Source organism: Eschrichtius robustus, chromosome 8 (assembly GCF_028021215.1).
Source record: "Eschrichtius robustus isolate mEscRob2 chromosome 8, mEscRob2.pri, whole genome shotgun sequence".
Classification (NCBI taxonomy): domain Eukaryota; kingdom Metazoa; phylum Chordata; class Mammalia; order Artiodactyla; family Eschrichtiidae; genus Eschrichtius; species Eschrichtius robustus.
The window spans coordinates 95118171-95138682 of record NC_090831.1 but is presented as its reverse complement, the minus strand read 5'-3'; the positions used below and the strand labels follow the sequence as shown (position 1 = coordinate 95138682).

Genomic DNA, 20512 nt, shown 5'->3' with positions numbered 1-20512 from the left:
AAACTTTAAAAAATAAAGTAAAACAACACTTGATTCCCAGAATAAAACTTCTTCTCTGTCTTCTCTGGAAAACTGAGAAGTGACACGATAATTCTGTTACCATGAATGAGAATTTCAAAAGATGTAGTACTCCTATGCCCTTCCAGGTGTGGCATAGTAGTGTTCTTTCTACTTACACATTCACTACAGAAAATTGTTCATTATATGGCAAATTCATCTTGAATCCACCTGGGGGAATTTAGCGACCAGAACAAGTAAAACCTGACATTGACAGGCATTCTGAATAGCACTCAAAAGATACTGACATTTCAGTGCATTCCCAGAGTAAAACAAAACTAAACCAAAGCTTCTTATATATTCTACAGAGCAATTTTAAGAAGAGAAAGAGAATAAAAAGAAGCCAAGCAGTGATAAAAGTGTTAACTGTAAAAAACAGTTTGGAATCATTTGGCCAGAAGAACAGGGACCACATGGCATTACCAAAGTACTACTCATTGTCCTTTACCTCCGTCTTTATCTTTTTAGTTTCACAGTCTGTTCATACTTAGAACTGTCTGACTTCTACTTAGTCACTGCTCAAGAAGGTATTAAGTTTTGTTTAAATCTCTCTGAGGATGGAGTCCAAAATGTATAGGTCAATTCTTCCTTTTTAAAGATGGGATGAAAGCTGACAGATAGTATTATTTATACCCTACTTTTAGCTCTGCATTTTAAAAGACTCACGAAAAACACTTTCAGATGAACTCTGTTGATTTACAGATTTCTAGCAGAATTATATCAGACGATTAACTGAGAGCATACTATCATAGTCATGTCCCCAAAGCACTCCAATTTTCTCCAAAAATACTTACTTCTGATGAGTTCGTCGTTCGAACAATTTCCCCAAATGGACTGGTCTTGCATCTCTCCATGTGTGAAGCAGCTATCAGTGGCTTGAGTTATATCTCTCTCAGTATTTTCTTTATCACATTTTTCTAAATAAAAAAAATACATATATATTTATTATCATTAACTGTTACATATTTTTCTCTGTTTTTTCATTTTATAGATTTTTTTTCTAAATGCTTCTAAATCTGGCATAATTTAAAGAAATGGGAGCAGTATCTCTAGTAACTAGTATCTCTAGTAACTGTTGCATATGTTATTGACTCAATAGCAGAGATTTACTGAGCACCTACTATATGGCTAGCACTGAAGATTTTACTGTAAAAATTATGTTAAGATTATTGTAAAGAAGTCGTTGAAACAGCAAATGATCTGCCATAATAGAAAAATGTGGAACGGTTACATCAAGGATGGAAGTGAGTCCATACATGCAGAGGGCAGGGGTGGCAGGGAAAGCATCAAAGAAGATGAGAGATTTATATGTGGGTTTATGGGTTCTCAAGGGGGAAGCCAAGAAGTAAGGAAAAGTGATGTCTTATTAGGAACATAACTCAGGCAAAAAGCAGATTATAACGTAAGGTAAAATTAACATTATAAGAGGTCTAGAGCACTTTAAAAAAAGGTTCAAAGGAAGAAAAAGAAACTCATCAGGATTGAGAGCTCAAGAAAGGCGCTATAGAAAATGGTGCACGTTGGATGGTCTTTAAGATCAGCAGGAATTCTCAAAGTAGAGATGGGAGAAAGGCCATTCCAAGTGGAAAAACAGCATGGGTGAACTCAAAAAGCAGACACCTGTGCAAAAGTTCCAACTTTCTGCACTGTGAAGTACTTAAAGAGGGATATTAGGAAATAAGATGGTAAAAGTTTGAATGGGGACATGCTATGGATATTTGAATACCAAGGTGAAAAATCTGAACCTTATTTCAAAGTGAGACAAATAAGTGACAGTAGCCACGGAATCTTTATGAATTGCCTAATCAAAGCCACACATAAGAAAAATTAACGAACTTGTACACACCAGTGGTTCTCTATCCTGACTGTACTTTAACTCACTCAGGGGACTTTTTAAAAAAGATTCCTGGGCCCCATGACCTAAAATTCTAATTTAAATTGGGGAAAGGGGGCTTAGGTGATTCTACTATACTTACATCCTTGAGAATCACTGGAGTATGGATGCATCTAAGAGGGAGAGCAGAGTAAGGGAAACTAAAAGGGAAACTTAGCACAGTCCAGGCAGAAGTTGATGAGAGTTTCAACAACTGGATAAAAAATGGGAGAGGCGGTAATTGTGAGAAAATAACTAGAGGATTCACAGATTATCAGAAAAGATGGGATTGGAGCTGACTGAGTTCTCTTAGTCTGCAGTTGACTGGAAAAACCTAGAGACCAGGAGAATAATTTTTAAAATATATATCTGTACATGGTAGATGTCTGGGCATCGTACTATGCAGTGGGGGTACAATCAGTTACAAGACACAGCCCAGGCCTTCATGGAGTTTACAGTCTAGTGGATGAGTTTAGTGTTGAACATTTGAATCTGCAAGTCACAAATAACATATAGCGAGAAACAGTCATCTTCCTAAACCTGATTGCTGAAGCCATTCAAATGAATACACTCACCAAAAGAGTGAGTATATTAAAAGAAGACTATCAAGGGGGGATCTGTACAATTAGAAAGGAGTCAGAGAAGGCAGAAAAACTAGATAATGTCAGGCCATGGAAGCAAGGAAAGGAAAGAGATTCAAACAGAAGTTGTTAGTCAACTGTATTAACATTTCCAGTGGAAGGAAAAAATTTCTGCATATGCAGAAATTTCTCATGTACCATGGGGATTTCACAATTGAAAAGTTCTGCCATAAAACACATTTCAACACATGAAAATAGACGGACACTCAGGAATAAGTCCAGAGGCTAAGATTTCTGAAAAAATAGGGTCTTCAATGCTAAGTATTTTTAGAAAGCAAAACCATATTCAGATAGCAGTAAAATATAAATTAGAAGCATGCTAAACCAATATGTTCTAGATTTATGTAACATTTACTCAGCATTATCCTAGAGAAAATGTAATCTTCCTGAGATGTGTTACTTTCGATTAAAATCTTGACTTTTTTAAACAACTCCAGAAATCTTTCCACCGCTACAGTCAACCCAAGGCCTTCCTGAGATGATCAACAGAAAAGATTTTTTCTACCAACTCACTAGTACACAGGAACTCTCTCACCGCAGAGTCCTACGTACTTGCTGCTACTGTCATGTAGCTGACTGCCGCCAGGTGTCATGCTAGTAGGCTTGATTCAGTTAGTAACTCTAATTGTAGCTGAATGAAATTAATTATATAATTTTGAGCTGTTCAAGTTTAATTCCATTAAAATTAATTCATGAAACCAGGGCATTATGAAGCATTGCTGACTAAAAGAAAATACGTATGAATAAAGCCTCTAGACACACTTGACTCACATTTGAATCATGTCCAATATTCAAGTGCTAAAACACAGACCCTCTCAACTCTCCATTGACTAAATGAAAATGCCATGTGATCTGTACACACATAACTTAGTAGTGACCTACTACTAAGAGGAAAATAAAGTTCTTCCTGCTCTGAATATTTATTAAGAGACAGTTATCACATTTTTTTTTTTTAAGTTTTCTTATCCGTGAAATTCTAGAATTAGATGATCCCAGGAGTCCTCAAGTTGAAAAAGAAAAGAAAAATTATCATCCTCTGTCTCATTATATTCAAGAAATTATAAATACGTAACTACTATTAAATCACAATCATGTCTATCCAACTTTGCCTCCTTTGAAAACTAAAAGTCTTGGCTCAAAAGTTAGTCTCACCAATCACAAGAAATTGAAACTGTGATTAAAAATCTTCCAACAAACAAAAGCCCAGGACCAGATGGCTTCACAGGTGAATTCTATCAAACATTTAGAGAAGAGCTAACACCCATCCTTCTCAAACTCTTCCAAGAAATTGCAGAGGAAGGAACACTCCCAAACTCATTCTACGAGGCCACCATCACCCTGATACCAAAACCAGACAAAGATACTACAAAAAAAGAAAAGTACAGACCAATATCACTGATGAATATAGATGCAAAAATCCTCAACAAAATACTAGCAAACAGAATCCAACAACACATTAAAAGGATCATACACCATGATCAAATGGGATTTATCCCAGGGATGCAAGGATGCTTCAATATATGCAAATCAATCAATGTGATACACCATATTAACAAATTGAAGAATAAAAACCATATGATCATCTCAATAGATGCAGAAAAAGCTCCTGACAATATGCAACACCCATTTATGATAAAAAAAAAAACTCTCCAGAAAGTGGGCATAGAGGGAACCTACCTCAACATAATAAAGGCCATATATGACAAACCCACAGCAAACATCATTCTCAATGGTGAAAAACTGAAACCATTCCCTTTAAGATCAGGAACAAGACAAGGATGTCCACTCTCACCACTATTATTCAACATAGTTTTGGAAGTCCTAGCCATGGAAATCAGAGAAGAAAAAGAAATAAAAGGAATCCAAATCAGAAAAGAAGAAGTAAAATTGTCACTGCTTGCAGATGACATTATACTATATATAGAGAATCCTAAAGATGCCACCAGAAAACTACTAGAGCTAATCAATGGAGTTGGTAAAGTTGCAGGATACAAAATTAATGCACAGAAATCTCTTGCATTCCTATACACTAATGATGAAAACTCTGAAAGAGAAATTATGGAAACACTCCCATTTACCATTGCAACAAAAAGAATAAAATACCTAGGAATAAACCTACCTAGGGAGACAAAAGACCTGTATGCAGAAAACTATAAGACACTGATGAAAGAAATTAAAGAGGATACAAACAGATGGAGAGATATACCATGTTCTTGGATTGGAAGAATCAATATCGTGAAAATGACTATACTACCCAAAGCAATCTACAGATTCCATGCAATCCCTATCAAATTACCAATGGCATTTTTCACAGAACTAGAACAAAAAATCTTAAAATCTGTATGGAGACACAAAAGACCCTGAATAGCCAAAGCAGTCTTGAGGGGAAAACACGGAGCTGGAAGAATCAGACACCCTGACTTCAGACTATACTACAAAGCTACAGTAATCAAGACAATATGGTACTGACACAAAAACAGAAATACAGATCAATGGAACAGGATAGAAAGCCCAGAGATACACCCACACACCTATGGTCAACTAATCTATGACAAAGGAGGCAAGGATATACATGGAGAAAAGACAGTCTCTTCAATAAGTGGTGCTGGGAAACCTGGACAGCTATATGTAAAAGAATGAAATTAGAATACTCCCTAACACCATACACAAAAATAAACTCAAAATGGATTAGAGACCTAAATGTAAGACCAGACACTATAAAACTCTTAGAGGAAAACATAGGAAGAACACTCTTTGACATAAATCACAGCAAGATCTTTTTTGATCCACCTCCTAGAGTAATGGAAATAAAAACAAAAATAAACAAATGGGACCTAATGAAGCTTAAAAGCTTTTGCAAAGCAAAGGAAACTACAAACAAGACAAAAAGACAACCCTCAGAATGGGAGAAAATATTTGCAAATGAATCAACTAACAAAGGATTAATCTCCCAAATATATAAACAGCTCATGCAGCTCAATATTAAAAAAACAAAGCAACCTAATCCAAAAATGGGCAGAAGACCTAGACATTTCTCCAAAGAAGACATACAGGTAGCCAAGAAGCACATGAAAAGCTGCTCAACATCCCTAATTATTAGAGAAATGCAAATCAAAACTACAATGAGGTATCACCTCACACCAGTTAGAATGGGCATCATCAGAAAATCTACAAACAACAAATGCTGGAGAGGGTGTGGAGAAAAGGGAACCCTCTTGCACTGCTGGTGGGAATGTAAATTGATACAGCCATTGTGGAGAACAATATGGAGGTTCCTTAAAAAACTAAAAAATAAAATTACCATATGACCCAGCAATCCCACTACTGGGCATATACCCAGAAAAATCCATAATTCAAAAAGACACATGCACCCCAATGTTCACTGCAGCACTATTTACAATAGCCAGGTCATGGAAGCAACCTAAATGCCCATCAACAGACGAATGGATAAAGAAGATGTGGTACATATATACTATGGAATATTACTCAGCCATAAAAAGGAATGAAATTGGGTCATTTGTAGAGACGTGGATGGATCTAGAGACTGTCATACAGAGTGAAGTCAGAAAGAGAAAAACATATGTCGTACATTAACGCATATATGTGGAACCTAGAAAAATGGTACAGATGAACCAGTTTACAGGGCAAAAATAGCAACACAGATGCAGAGAACAAACGTATGGACATCACGGGGGGAAAGTGGTGGTGGTGGTGCGATGAACTGGGAGACTGGGATTGACATATATACACTAATATGTTTAAAATGGATAACTAATAAGAACCTGCTGTACAAAAAAATAAATAAAATAAAATTAAAAAAAAAAAAAAAGTTGGTCTCAGGCTTTTGCTATAATCCATAAAACCCAGCCCAAAGCAAGGCTCAGAAAAAACTCCAAGTTTAAATTGACCTGCCAATTCTCCACTTTTATAAACTTCTGTGACCATTTGACTGGTCTGTGATTTCCTAACATATCTATTTTTATTTTATTAACATCTCTTTAATATTTAATGGAATACCAATATGGAAGCCTCATAAATGGTGTGCAGTTATATCTAATATTGAATAAATGCAATGAAAGTGAGATTTAATTGACAGGTAACTGTAAAATGGGCCCCATGATGTCCAGCCACAGAACCAATCTTACTACAACTTTCAATAGGTTTGGGTTAGCCACTACTCATTAAGATGACAAAATAGCAGTTTCTTATAACAGATTTCTGTTATCAGTGTAGATTGTCTATCACTTCTGAATTGCAGCAGCAGAAGCCATAGTCCTTATTTAGTTAATTCCTTTCTGGCTTTATGAAGGTTTGTAGTTGCAATTCAACTGCTATGTGGGCCCAAAAGACATATCCCAAAAGCAATCAAGTAATTTCAATGATGCAAAAAATCAATCTGTATCTTTCTACAAGATTTCTATATACACATCCATTCTTCTCCAACTATATATATACAAGCACTCCTTCCCAACTTAGCAACTTTCTCTTAACAGGGGACCTTATCTCAATGATGCTGTTCTTCCACGCCAATGGTTCTCTACCACAGAGCACTTTAAACATAAAGATACACAAGTCCCAACCTCAGGGGTCCCAATTCAGGTGGTATGGGGGGAGGGGGGTGTCATCATCATATATGGCCAGGTTTGAGGGGCACTGTGCTAGGTAAGCTCTTCTGTACTATACAACTTAGAGAAAACTTAGAAGAGCCCATCAAACACTGAGACACAGACCTTGCTTCTCATCCCCTTTGTCACAGTATTCCAAGTTATCAGAAAGTACAATTTTATCTAACCAGTAATTAATACAGAGGTATTTAGTTCTGTCTCTGTGTCAGGACAACTCTGAGAATACCAAACCTGAATTACATATAACACTAAACAGTCCCACTAATAGATAAACATATAAGAAATATGCTTTCAATATTAATACAAAAATTGAAGACAGTTTAAAAATAGCACTAGAGCAAAGGATAGTCATATACCACTGGCATCTGCTACCAAAAGGCTAGCTTCCCAGCATTCTATTGCGCGTCCACTGAATAGGGACAGTGCAGAAGAATCTTTGGAAGAGGGGAAAAAAGCTTGGCCCCTGACAACGAATCCTCTAGCTGGGGAGACCAAACATACACACAAAACAATCAAACAACTACAAAACAGAAGGGAATGAAAACTGCCCTGGGTCATAATTCTGGCTCAAAAACTGACCAGCTGTGTGACTGGGGCTGGGTCTCATTCTCTTTATCCAGAAATGAAGGCACTGAGCTGGATGGTTGCAGAGAACTTTTTTGGCTCTAAAAATCTGTAAATCTGAGTCTGCGCAAGGGCTAAACAACAGAGCCAAAACTTCATATACACACTGTAGGGTGTTTAGAATGAAGTGGAGAAAAACCTAGAAAACCCTCTATAAAGCACTGGATTAGAGTTAATTTTCAAAGAAAATGATGAGCATGAATTACACCAAAGAGTCAAAGGAAAAAAGTAAGAGTTCTAAAGGATCAATTTAACTATAATATGTCCTACTCAGAAATGACTGTCTATCTTACAGGATCAATACTCTTTATTTTTTGCTATTTTTCTAAAGAAGGGCATGATGGTGAGAAGCAATCTGTCTCCAATCTTGATTTTTCTTGCTAAAGGATAATGAGACAGATTCAGGTAAACAGAATTTCCATTTGATTTAAAATTGTACAATATTTTACCTAGTTGGCATTATCTAAATTTAAAACTTTGAGAGTTTCACTTATCTCAGGCAGTTGGGGAATAAAATAAGTGAATGGTGATTAACAAGAGAGAAAAATCTAAATGTATTAAAAATAAGTCAATTGGATAATAATACATGTAAAATATTATATGTGCCATATAACAGCCACTCAGCTGGTATGTAATTATTAAATAAGAAAAAAAGAAGAAAAGAAAAAATGCTTCCTTTTCTTGAAAGAATTAATGAATTATTATAGTTACAGTATTAGCAATTTTCAAAGGACTTTAATATATAATATTTATTTGATCTTCAGAACCCATCAACCATACAATAAAGAAAACGTTAGCTCAATTTTACTGATGAGACTACAGAGTAAGTCTCAGAAATAGATATTCAATTGGAAATAGAATGATGAAATGCAGAGTTGGAAAGGATCTTGCAGCTCAGCTAATTTCATATCCCTCCCAGGATAGAAAGCCCCCTGCAATACTCAGTCTTTCTCCAAAATTTCAAGGAATGATATCCCATAAAGGAACATACTCTATTCTTCGTCAGTTTGATTCAGTAGTAAGTTGTTCTTTATTTTGAGCACAAATACACCGACAGGTGATCTTTAAATAGTTCTAGTTCTGCCCACTGTAGGTAGAAATAATAAACTTAAACTTACTTCTACAAGACAATCATTCAAACTATTGAAGAGGGATCTTTTTTTCCATCAGTTTGTAGTCAAGCACATTTATTACCTCAATAGTTAAATGGTTTTAACAAATAAGAGTAACAGAAGAATTTAGTAATGTTGTATGAGGATGAAATGAGTTTGCCAAAGTTACTAATGAACTTTTAAAACATGTACAATACTGTTCATGCCATGGTTTTCCAAGAAATAGAGATAGTATTGTCACCTAAAAGTCCAGATATTTGAATCCTTCCTGATAAATAAAAAGACTCTCATTAGGTTCTCTGGGACAGAAATACTATCCTTAAACTGTACTTTTTACTGGAGAAATGGTTAAGAGCACAGGATTTAAAATCAGAGTGCCTGGGTCCACCACTAACTATGTGAATCCTGAGCAAATTACATAACCTTTGTCAGATTCTTAATCTTTAAAATGGGAATAACACCAGTACCTACATCAGAAGGTGGATGCGGAAATAAACGAAACCATGCCTGGAAAGCAGAGTGTCTGGTATACAATAAGGGCTCATTCACACTTGCTATTAGTATTACATGAAGTGTCATTACAATAAGCACCTTTTTAAAACCTTAGGGATACTGCTGAGGACAGTATCTATCTATTCAGTAATCCCTATGTAAGAAACTGTGCTAGAAATCTGTTTCCAGACTGAATATAAGGAAAACTATTCCTTCCTCTGAGAAGCTATATGTTATTTTTTTTTTCCTTATGGACAATGAAAATCATATGAGGGAAAAATGTTTTCTTTTTGCCTCAAATTTGCAGACAAAATTGAGTAACTGGGTTGGACCCTACAGTTATACCTGTACATTTCTATTTTCCCGCAGGTTTGGATCTCCTGGGCTACCCATACTTCCCATTATTCTGTTTGAATCTCTTTTTAAAAATGTACTCTTATAAGTTACCTCAAATGTTCTCTTGAACTAGGCAGAGGTAGGTGTAAATGCACGAGCCAATCATCAAGTACATTGGTCTACTTGTTATCCGTACTTTATATGCTTACTTTGCGAAGAACTAATATAAATGATGGTCCTTGGCAGATATCCTTATAAAACCTCATAAAACTTAATCAGTATACAATTCACTCAGTTCTTATAGAAAGGAGCGTTAGCAGCTTTCTTCATGCTTAAAATTTGGGACTGTTGCATGTTAGATCTACTTCAATTAAATATTTGACTTTAATCTATGATAAATCATTTATAATCTACATAATATGTATATTCTTACTGCTATGCAATCTATATTCATACCTCCTTTATCTGTAAACTTTAAACCATTTCATTTTTACTCTTCCAAATACCAGCATTATTTCAGATCATCTATGTGTATTCCGGATTATGAAATCTCAAGTAATCTGAGACTAAAATGTCTGGGAAAAGTAAAAACAAAACAAAAAAAAATCTGGGTCTCTATTTCCCAGAGGCTAAGAACAATGTGGAAATCTACAAATGTTTCCCAAATGTAACCTTTAAAAACCAAAGATAAGGCAGCTTTCAGGAAGACCTGAGGCTCTGGAATTTTACTTCTTCACTGATACAAAAAAAGGAAAAAAAAAAAAAAAAATCCCTCAAGCTTAATGACCTTTAAGAAACACTGCAAGACCTACCTGCTTAGCCTAATGTTCTAACACAGATTAAAATCTCATTGTCCAAAACAACATTTTAAGATAACCAAAGCATCTTTAACAGATGGATGAGCATATGCACAAAATTTCGTAATCTTATAAGTTATTATATAATCAGATATACTATGTTTGTTGAATGAATTAAATGCTTAAATCAACTTAATCAACTAATTGTTATTACCATTACTTTGAAAAATAATAAGATTCTGAGCAAAATCTAAATTTACTCCTTCAAAGGGCTTCTTATGCATTTAGAAGCTTATGGTGTGTTTCGATTCAAAAGAATGAGAAAAATGACATTGACTCAACTAGTTTACAGGTTGTGGGTGGGTAGAGAACAACAGGTTTTATACACAGCAAAGTGGAAAACAATTACAAAAAAATTACATGAATATGCAATTGAATACAGATACGCAAATGAATAGGTGCAAAATGCAGCAGTAGTGCAAATAATCTCTCAATAATCTGGGCTCTAAATAAATGGGGGGAGAAAGAATTAGACACTTTCCATTAAAAAAAAAAAGTAGTGGGGAGGTTAGATAAAGGCAGGGTGATGCAGGGGACCAGGACACATTATCTCAGTCATCTTAATCTCCTGCACCTCTTGCATCTAAATCTAAAGTTCCTCATCCTAAAAATGTATTTTCAGGATAACTGACCCCCGACTCCTGCCTCCTCAGATACAAGTTCAATTGTGTTCTTTCTACCAGCAAATATACTCATATTAAAGCCAAACTCTCATAGGCTCACGGAATTTGGAGTGACATGGGCTCATAAAGATCTCTTAGCCCAACCTGAAAACATGAATTCAGTTGAAAACAATCAACATCCAGCATCGCCAGGAATAAGCCAAGGAGAGTAGGCATGAATACTTCCAGGGATAGGGAAACAGCCTCAGAAGACAGCTTACTTCAACTTAGGATGCCTTAATTATTCAAAGACTTCCCCACAATTGTCTAAAATCTACTTATAATTTTCACTGATTCATCATATTTTGCTCTTTGCAATCAAAACCTAATCGTCCCTCTTCCATATTCTATCCACTTTTATAAGCACGATAGTCTTCTTACTCTTATCTTAAAAGCTATCATGAAAGAATTTGCCTTACTGACTGTTGAAATCCAGAGATACCATATCTATAGCAGTTCCCCTACTCAGCAGTCAATTAACCCTGTTACAATATAAAAAGGAATTGAGGATATTACCTTCTTCCCCTTTTTTAAAATAAGGGTACACACCCATCTTTAGTTTTTTAGCATCATCATTATTCTAAGTGCCACAATTTTTAAAACTTTTCTGTTACTTCTCAGTTAAACTGAGTGATTTTATCAAGAACACTCTCTGCCCCAATCTCTCTGGTTAAGGAATAAACCCTTATTTGGCACTATTACAAGAAGGAAGGCCAATGGAAGTCAAAAGTGAACCAAAGGAAGTTGTTTAATTTGTAAAGGCATTTCAAAGCTATGATTTGAGCCTGATCTTGAAATAAATCAGAGAGGATGGAGAAGAGCATTTCAAACAGTGGTGAAGCCACAAATAAGATAATAAGAGAATTTGCAGTATATTGAAATTGATTTCTTGGACTTCAGAATGACGGATATGAATTAGAAGTCAGGGGATGCTTCCTCTCTGGTAATTCTCCTAAAGGACAAAACCAGGAGCCTCTCCTTTCATTCACCAACACAGCCTCTGACCTTCTGGACCATCTCTTTGGGGCACTGCCTACTTTAAATTCTCCTTTAAGACCACCAACCCATTTTGGCTTTACAACCTCTGCAATCTCATTAACTTCCACAGTTTCAGTCACCTCCAGGAGGATAAATTGTAGATCCATTACCTTCACCCTGATTCCTGCCCTGACCTGTAGATTTGGAGTTTCAACTCTACACGACTATATCTTTAGCAATTCAAACTTAACATTTCCCAAAATTCATCACCACTTCTCTTCAGTCCCCGCCTATTTCTCCAACTGTAGTCTGTATATTGGTCAATGGTATTCACGGAATCACTTTTAGCTCTCTATTTTCCCCTTATTTCCCCTGCCCCAACAATCAATTACCAGATCCTGTTAGTTACAGCATCCCAATTTCTCTTAAATCTATACTTTCTCGCCCATACCCACTACCAGGGCCTCCCATCTTTTTCTGCTCCAATCAGAAATATTTTTCTAACATAAAGATTGAACATGCTACTCCTTGGCTCAGTAAGAATTAAATTCATTTTGCATATGGATGAAAAACTGATAGTTATTTTAACACTGTACATATTTTAAGGTTGTAAACTCCTACACCTTTCCCATGCTCCATAATTTCAGCTTGTACCTCAGTAAGAAATAAAGAGTAAAACCCCTCGGAAAATTTTCCTAAAATCCTACAGGTTGCTTGGATGATGTGATGGAAGAAACAAGAACAGGGTAGGTCTATATTCACAGAGACCCAGAAGATTAAAGACTGATCCCCTATGAAAAAGAGTAGGAGGACCATTTCTTGGAGTAGAGAAAGTGAGGAGAGGAAGCTGGTTCCCTTGCCCTCTGCCACCTGCCTTCAGAGGGCCTGTCACCTGCTCAACCACAAGGTGCCTTATTTTTGGTGCTCAACTCTGCGTAATCCAAACCAAGAAGACCTACAAACTGTGCCTTCTTCAGCTGGGGTCACTCACAGCCCAACCCAGACAAAACTGACTCGTTATTCTGAGATTCGCTCTCAACCTCCAGAAGCCAGAACTGTACCAGTAAGCTGGCAACTGCCCATAAACTCATCTGTCACATGGTACTTGTCGTAATCTTGAATTGATATTTAGACAAGGGATTACAATTTAATTTGGCACACGTGTAAACATCAACCTCTCTCTCACCTAGTTTACAAATTCCTTCTGGGCAGAACTATGTGTTATACATTTTCAATCGTCACGGGATTTTCTACCTAGTAGCCACACAAGACATATTTGTTGACAGGGTTTCCTTATACATTTTCAATCGTCACGGGATTTTCTACATAGTAGGCACACAAGAAATATTTGTTGACAGGGTTTCCTGTTCAAATATGTCGATATATTTGATAAAATATATATGCTAGCATGAAAATGTATTTCAGACTTTATTCCTGAAACTACTTAAAAATCGGGCATAAAAGCACATGCATATGAATCATCTTACTTCAGATCATGTGGGTGTGAATCTGAAAACAGAAGTGGACTTCAAGTAGAAACCACAAACGAAATTAATGTTAAAATAACTCTTCATAGTTCCTACTTAGTGAACTAAGCGATTAGAATCTATAAAATACAACTCAGTTTCAAAAACTGACAGTAAAAAAGCTTACCTCCTTCAGGATGTGTATGCTAATGTCAAAAGAAAATATGAGAAGTTTAAGTAACTTCAGTAAAGTGTTAATGGCAAGAGGGAGAGGAGGGGGAAAAAGAGAGACACAGAGAGAAAAAGGTAAAGACAGAGAGGGAAAATCCTCTAAAACCCAGGACTGATTAAGATAGCAGGAAGGGCTGCAGCATCTTTTATCTGCTCCAATGAATCACCAAAGTTCAACTATCCAAACATCTAGACTCTAGCCAGTGCAGAATCAATCCCCCCTTAATAAAAATTGAGTAAAGATTTTTCAGAATAGAAACATAAAAATCACATCCCATGCCTTTATACAGTAGAATAATTACATTGACTCAGAAAAACAATTTGGTTGAACTGTTTCCCTCCTCTGTTTGTTGTTGTTCTAACTAATTTTCCATTTGCAAATGGCCTAACTTTAGACTGTGACAATTTATGTGTTTCCTTTTCTCCAAAATCTTTTATTATAAAAATATAATGCTAGTAAAATAATTGCACACTGTTATTAGAACTTTCCATGAAATCACCTCACCAAGATCCAGGAAATGAGGTTCAAAGAAACAGGAAAGGCTCTTACACACCCAAAAATACCACAGCTTCCCCAGCAGCCCTGTAAAGATCACTCAGTTATGTATATTAAATCCTTGTATGTGAACTGACCAAACAAGGCCAACAGGCATGATTCTTGCTGGCCAGAAATCATAGCCTGCTAATTGCACTGCTGGTCTCTCCAGCTCCCCATACAGCCTGGAACACAAGATCAGTTGGTACAAAGACACTCTTCCCACACATGCCTAATCCTCCTCCCTTGCCCCAGGCCCTCCACTGCTTCCATTCTGCCAACTTCCAACCCTATGCTAATTCCAAAAATCCATTCTATCTGCTTCTATTCCCAAGGTCCCGAATGCTTCTTGCTGAGGAAGGCAATCAACCATGCTGACCGTGTCCACTAAAAATTCATGCCGTTCATTCTTTGTTAAGCCCTCAGTGTTACTGAGCAGTCCTTTTGTTTGCCCCAGATTGACTCCCTCTTGAATTCTTCATTCTTCCCAATCTTTTCTACACATCTCAAATTTCCTGACTCATCCTAACACCCCCCACCCTTGCTCTCAACAAATGTTACATCTATTTTGCTGAGAACGTCTAGGCCTTCAATAATCTCTTTCTCACATGCAATTTTCTCTAGATGATCACTCATCCTTTTCTCCCATCCCCATCTCAAAGGGGAACATTCCCAACTTTCCTAAGACTGATCTCATCATCTCCTTCCTTCCTACAATTTTACTCTTTCAATTACAAACACCCACTGCAGCACGGCTCCACCCCATGCTCTTTCATCTTTTCTCTCTCTATCCCCTGGCTTTCTTTCCATTAGTGTGTGGTGGACATGCTCAAAATCCGCCCATCCAAAAGGAGCCTTCTATACCCCCTGCTTCTCCCTTAACAAACCAGAACTCTTCTCATCTTCCGTGACCTCTAAACACCTAACACTTCTGTGACCAATCCTTATGGACTCTCTTTCTGTATTCTTTTCCTTCTCCTCCCAAAGGGGCAGCCATTCTCCCAAATCTGTCTTCAGCCCTCTCTCTCTCGCTCTTGTGCCCATCCATCAGCTACTTGGTGGTGAAATCTCAGTCTGTGCGCCTGACCCTCACCACTCTCCTAGTAACAAATTCTCTCTTTCAGTGGCCTACTGGCTGTCCTGGCTTAAGGATGAGTTCCATGGAACCAACATGATCAAAAGAAGACTCAGCAGGTCCTCCCATGTTTCCACTCAGGCTAAAAAGCAAACCTGTGGATTACCTTAAATTTCTACCTTTCCACCTTCTCCCATATTAAATATTTTGCCCAACCACATCAATTCCATTGAAGAAAATTTGGACGCTGTGCCTGGTTTTCGGAGATTCAAAAATGAATAAGTAAAAATCAATGCCCTGAACAATTTCTCACAGCAAGATAGAGCTCTATCCTACTTTTGCTCTCGTTCTTAAATCCATATTCTCAATTCTACTCCCACTGGTACTGCCCTAGGTCCTCTTATCTTTTGCCAGGCTATTATAATAGCCTCCTGGAAAATCACTGCCTTCACTCTTGCCTCTCCCTCCAAAATCATCCTTTGAACTGCCACCAGATTTATTTTCCTAAAAACACCAATTTGGTCCTATCCTTACCCTTATCAAGAACTTTCAATGGCTCTGTTGCCTACAGAAAGGATATACAAATTCCTCAGCAGGAAAATCAGGGCCCTCCTCAAAATTACTTTAGCTTATCTTTACAACTTTACCTTTTTCTCAGCTCCTTAATACAGCTCACACAATGGTCTTAGTGAAGTCCTCCACATTCTGTAACAGTCCCTTCCAAGTCTTGCTTTTCACATCCATGTCCACAAAGGTGAGTTTGACTATGCTTCTTAGTCCAACTCAAATCAGAAGTTTTCTTTGAGGTTTTCCCAAATGCCCCAGCTAGAGATGCTTTCTCCCTCCCATGTTCTGCCTTCATTTTCTTTGTGCCTCTGTTATAACCTTTCCATCTACCTTATATTATAGGTATGTGTAAACTTATTTATTTCTCCCATCACCCTGCAAGTCCCAGATTTTATTCATCAATCTATTTCTCTCTGTATCTGTCATATAGCATCATATACATATATCTATATATAGATATATGTATATGATGGAACATTCACAGAGCACCTGAGTAAGGCAGAAATAAACAATGTGAAGACAAACAAAAAGGCTATGGTAGAGATGAAAATCGGTATTAAAAATTTATCCTCGGGCTTCCCTGGTGGCGCAGTGGTTGAGAATCTGCCTGCTAATGCAGGGCACACGGGTTCGAGCCCTGGTCTGGGAAGATCCCACATGCCGCGGAGCAACTAAGCCCGTGAGCCACAACTACCGAGCCTGCGTGTCTGGAGCCTGTGCTCCGCAACAAGAGAGGCCGCGATAGTGAGAGGCCCGCGCACCGGGATGAAGAGTGGCCCCCACTTGCCACAACTAGAGAAAGCCCTCGCACGGAAACGAAGACCCAACACAGACATAAATAAATAAAATAAATAAATAAATAATTTAAAAAAAAATTTATCCTCTATACAAGTATCCTGAATTATAAACACAAACATATAAAAGCTTTCCCTAGTCCCATCCTCCACCCTTACCCCCAAACCGATGCTGTTCTTTGCCTTTTGCTGCCATGACTCACACTTGTTCTGGACAGCAATCAAGCCCTCCATTTACCCAATCATTTATTCCACAAATATATACTAGGGCCTACTTCAAGGTAAGCAGTGCTCCCTCTCTCAAGATTTTGTGCCATCATCTTGTTTCTTAACATGGTCCCCTCCAGCTCAGTTCATACCATGCTATCCCTTAGAACTTTAATCGCAGTTCTCAACTCAAACACTTCAACCTCTCCAAACACTTTTTAGTCGTACTTTTTTTAACCACTTCCTTCCTCCCTCCCCTCTTAGTTTTTTTCCCAGTTACATCCTCCTCTTACGCATTTGATTCTTTTACTTAGCAGAGGGAAAATGACTATGCCTAGCTGATAAGGCTTGCACTTCTCTAACTAAACTTGTAAAATGAACATTAGTTCCTTTAGGCATAAAAAAGAATTGGGAATATAAAGTCCAAGGTGCTTGAAAATGCCCCCAAATCCTCTTCCAAATCTAGACAAGTTTCCTTACAGTTTTCCAGTTAAGCCTGTTCTTTCTCAAGCATCTGTATTCAAAATGTTTCACTCAATTTTGTTCTTGGTTATTTGTATGTGGTTGCCAGAATCATAAGAGTATGTTCTCTACAATTTATCATTGTAAATATATAAAATGTAATAAAATTTTCAAAAATCTTTTGAGCTTATGGAGGTAAACATAACTTATCATTCTGTTTCTATGAGAAAAGATAATTCAGATTCCAAAAATCCAATTTACAAGTGAATACAGCTCACATGCAAATTAGAGACTTCTTTCCTTATTATTGCATAATGCTGGGATCCCCAAAGAGAAGTGTAGGGTGGAGGGTGGTGGGACAAAAATATCTACTGAGGTGGCAGAAGAAAGTATTAAAAGATCTATTTATTTACTTAATTTTACCTCATCCTTTAAAATTTTTATTCATATATTTCTTTTCTAATATTCACAATATATTTGTACTATAGTACATATAATCTTGACAGGAAACTTTTTTGAGGATGAATACTCAGGCCTAGTTTTCTTAATTGGGATACGGGATAAAAATGCTGGCGAGCTGTAAGAGACAGTACACGTGGAGTGATATGATTTAAAGTTTGGAATTTGAAAAGGGGACTTTCCTCAAGATTTTTTTAAGGCTTTCTACCAAATATATATATATATATAGCATGTCTTTCTACAGATAAAAGCCTCTAAAAACAATGATTCTCAACTAGAGATAAAGAGCACCTGGAGCTTGTTAAAAATGCAGATTCTTGAGTCTTACTCTCAAGATGCTGATTCTGTAACTCTGGAGTGGAGCCAAAGATGTCAGTAGCCTTGAGAGACTAGGATAGCATGTCAACACCATCGACATTCTGGGCCAGATAATTCTTTGTTGCGAGGGGCTGCCCTGTCCTGTGCACTGTCAGATGTTTAGCGTTATCCCCGGCCTCCACCCACTACATCCCCAGAGTAGCCACCCCACCCCTGTTACGACCACCAAACACGTCTTGAGAGGTTGCCAAATGTCTCCTGGAAGGCACTATCGTCCCCGATTGAGGACCAGAGATAGAAGCTGCCCAAAGATGACACACTTTGAGAAATGCCATTCTTAATCAAAAGGATAAAACGATATGATAAAAGTTGAAGAATATGGATATTACGAGCGTACGTGGTATAATTGAAATAAACAGGCTTCCCATACAGGAAACCTGATTAGCCACTATAAATTCCTGACAAATCAGCTAAGCTTCTAAGTCAAAGCTCTTCTTGTGTAATTTCAACTTGAACATCTTCTCCCTAGCTTCTATTTTAAATTATTTTTAATTAACTTTACTGGCATTTTGCAACCTGCTATGAAAAGTCCGCCTAATAGTCTCAGAGGACTCTCCCAAGAGAGAAGAGTGCATTAAATCACACGTTATCACATTAAAGAATATTCCAGCACACAGTCCAACAGTCTAAATCTTGGCAAATGCAATGGGGGAGGGAGGGGGGCTGCAGGGGCCGGAACAGGCTCAAGCGATTCGCAGTATCCAAAGCTGATTATCTTCAATTCATCCATCCACAGGAAGAAAGCTGTATTCATTCTCTACTTCAACCACATTTACCACGAAACACCCTGATTTCTACTGTGTATGAGACCTTGGGCAAGTCACTTAAAGTCCTTGGACATCCCTTCTAGAAAGTGAGCCAGTTAGACTAAGTTATTTCTAAAGAACCTTCTAGTTACAAGTCACAAATATGGAAGCACTTAATTAAAAGGCTCTTTCGACCACATGGATTCTAATAACTTTTGCACAAAAAAGCAAATACCTATCAGGGTTGATAACACGATGAATTTTAAGATGCTTGATCCAAAAAAGAAAAAAAATGGGAATTAGGTGAACCCCATATACAAGATCCATTCTCTCTTAAAACAAAAATAAGTTTGGCCCAAATTGTCCTTCACTTATCGAGACACTTATACAGGTACTTTGCTTGAGAAGGCAGATCAAGTCAATCTTTCAGAAGCTTGTCATAAACAGGGAAATAGTTTTACATCGCAGGTTTACTTTCTATTTTCTATAATAGAGATCACAAATCAGCTGCATACAGGCCATTTCCAGCCTGCAGGTGTGGTTGTTTTGTTTGGCCTGGATAAAAATTGAAATTTTTATCCATTTTTCTCTTGAAATACCGGAAGATATTAACCCAAATGGCAACAATGAGCTGGAGCTGAGAAGTACCGTCTCCCGGGCCTGAGCTCTACAGTAGGCCACAGTCCCCACTGCTCCCTACCTTCCCACACCCATGCTGGTTCCCTCTGACAGCCTGGGGCATATGAGCTTAAGTCCTTGATCTGTAACAATTTTCAGAATGCACAAATAAGATTTTTAATGCTTTCAGAGCAACAGAGTTGTGCTTGCAGAATCACAGCCAAAGGGGAGAAGCTGTAAAGAGAGAGAGCTATGCTCTCAATATGAAAAACTTTCATAACTATGAATGCTGATAAGGAGAATGCACTACACTGTAGGTGTCTTAACTAACCACCTGAAAGAATGTAGAAAGAAATTCTAGATTTGATGGGGAGTTCAGACTAGAGACCCCCGTAAAATTACTTTCATCTTTAACTTTCTATGCCTTTGGTTAGTAGTACAGATAGTGCATCACAACACAGTAATATATGTATAGATTATATCGTATGTCTTTATGTGATATAATATGTATATATATGCACATACATATTAATACACATATATATTGTACTTTGTTCGCAGGGGAAGACTTGATCTTATCCTTCCCCTTCATGAAGAGACATTTTCTGTTAACTTTCATAGAACATTCCATCTTTCTCACTGATTTTAATATATAAAATTTTAAAATTAGGTTTCTATTAACTAAGCAGCCTTATCTTACCAGAGTACTATTCAACT

At 37.3% G+C, this 20512-nt stretch overlaps 1 protein-coding gene across 3 annotated transcripts in view; it reads right to left on the bottom strand.

Annotated features, from left to right (window-relative positions):
* MDFIC (MyoD family inhibitor domain containing) overlaps positions 1–20512 on the bottom strand; it is a 101378-nt gene that overhangs the window by 78060 nt on the left and 2806 nt on the right. For all 3 annotated transcript variants that reach the window (XM_068549335.1, XM_068549336.1, XM_068549337.1), the window contains exon 3: positions 852–974. In XM_068549335.1, coding sequence (XP_068405436.1) covers positions 852–974 — 123 coding nt within the window. The remainder of the gene's footprint in view (positions 1–851; positions 975–20512) is intronic.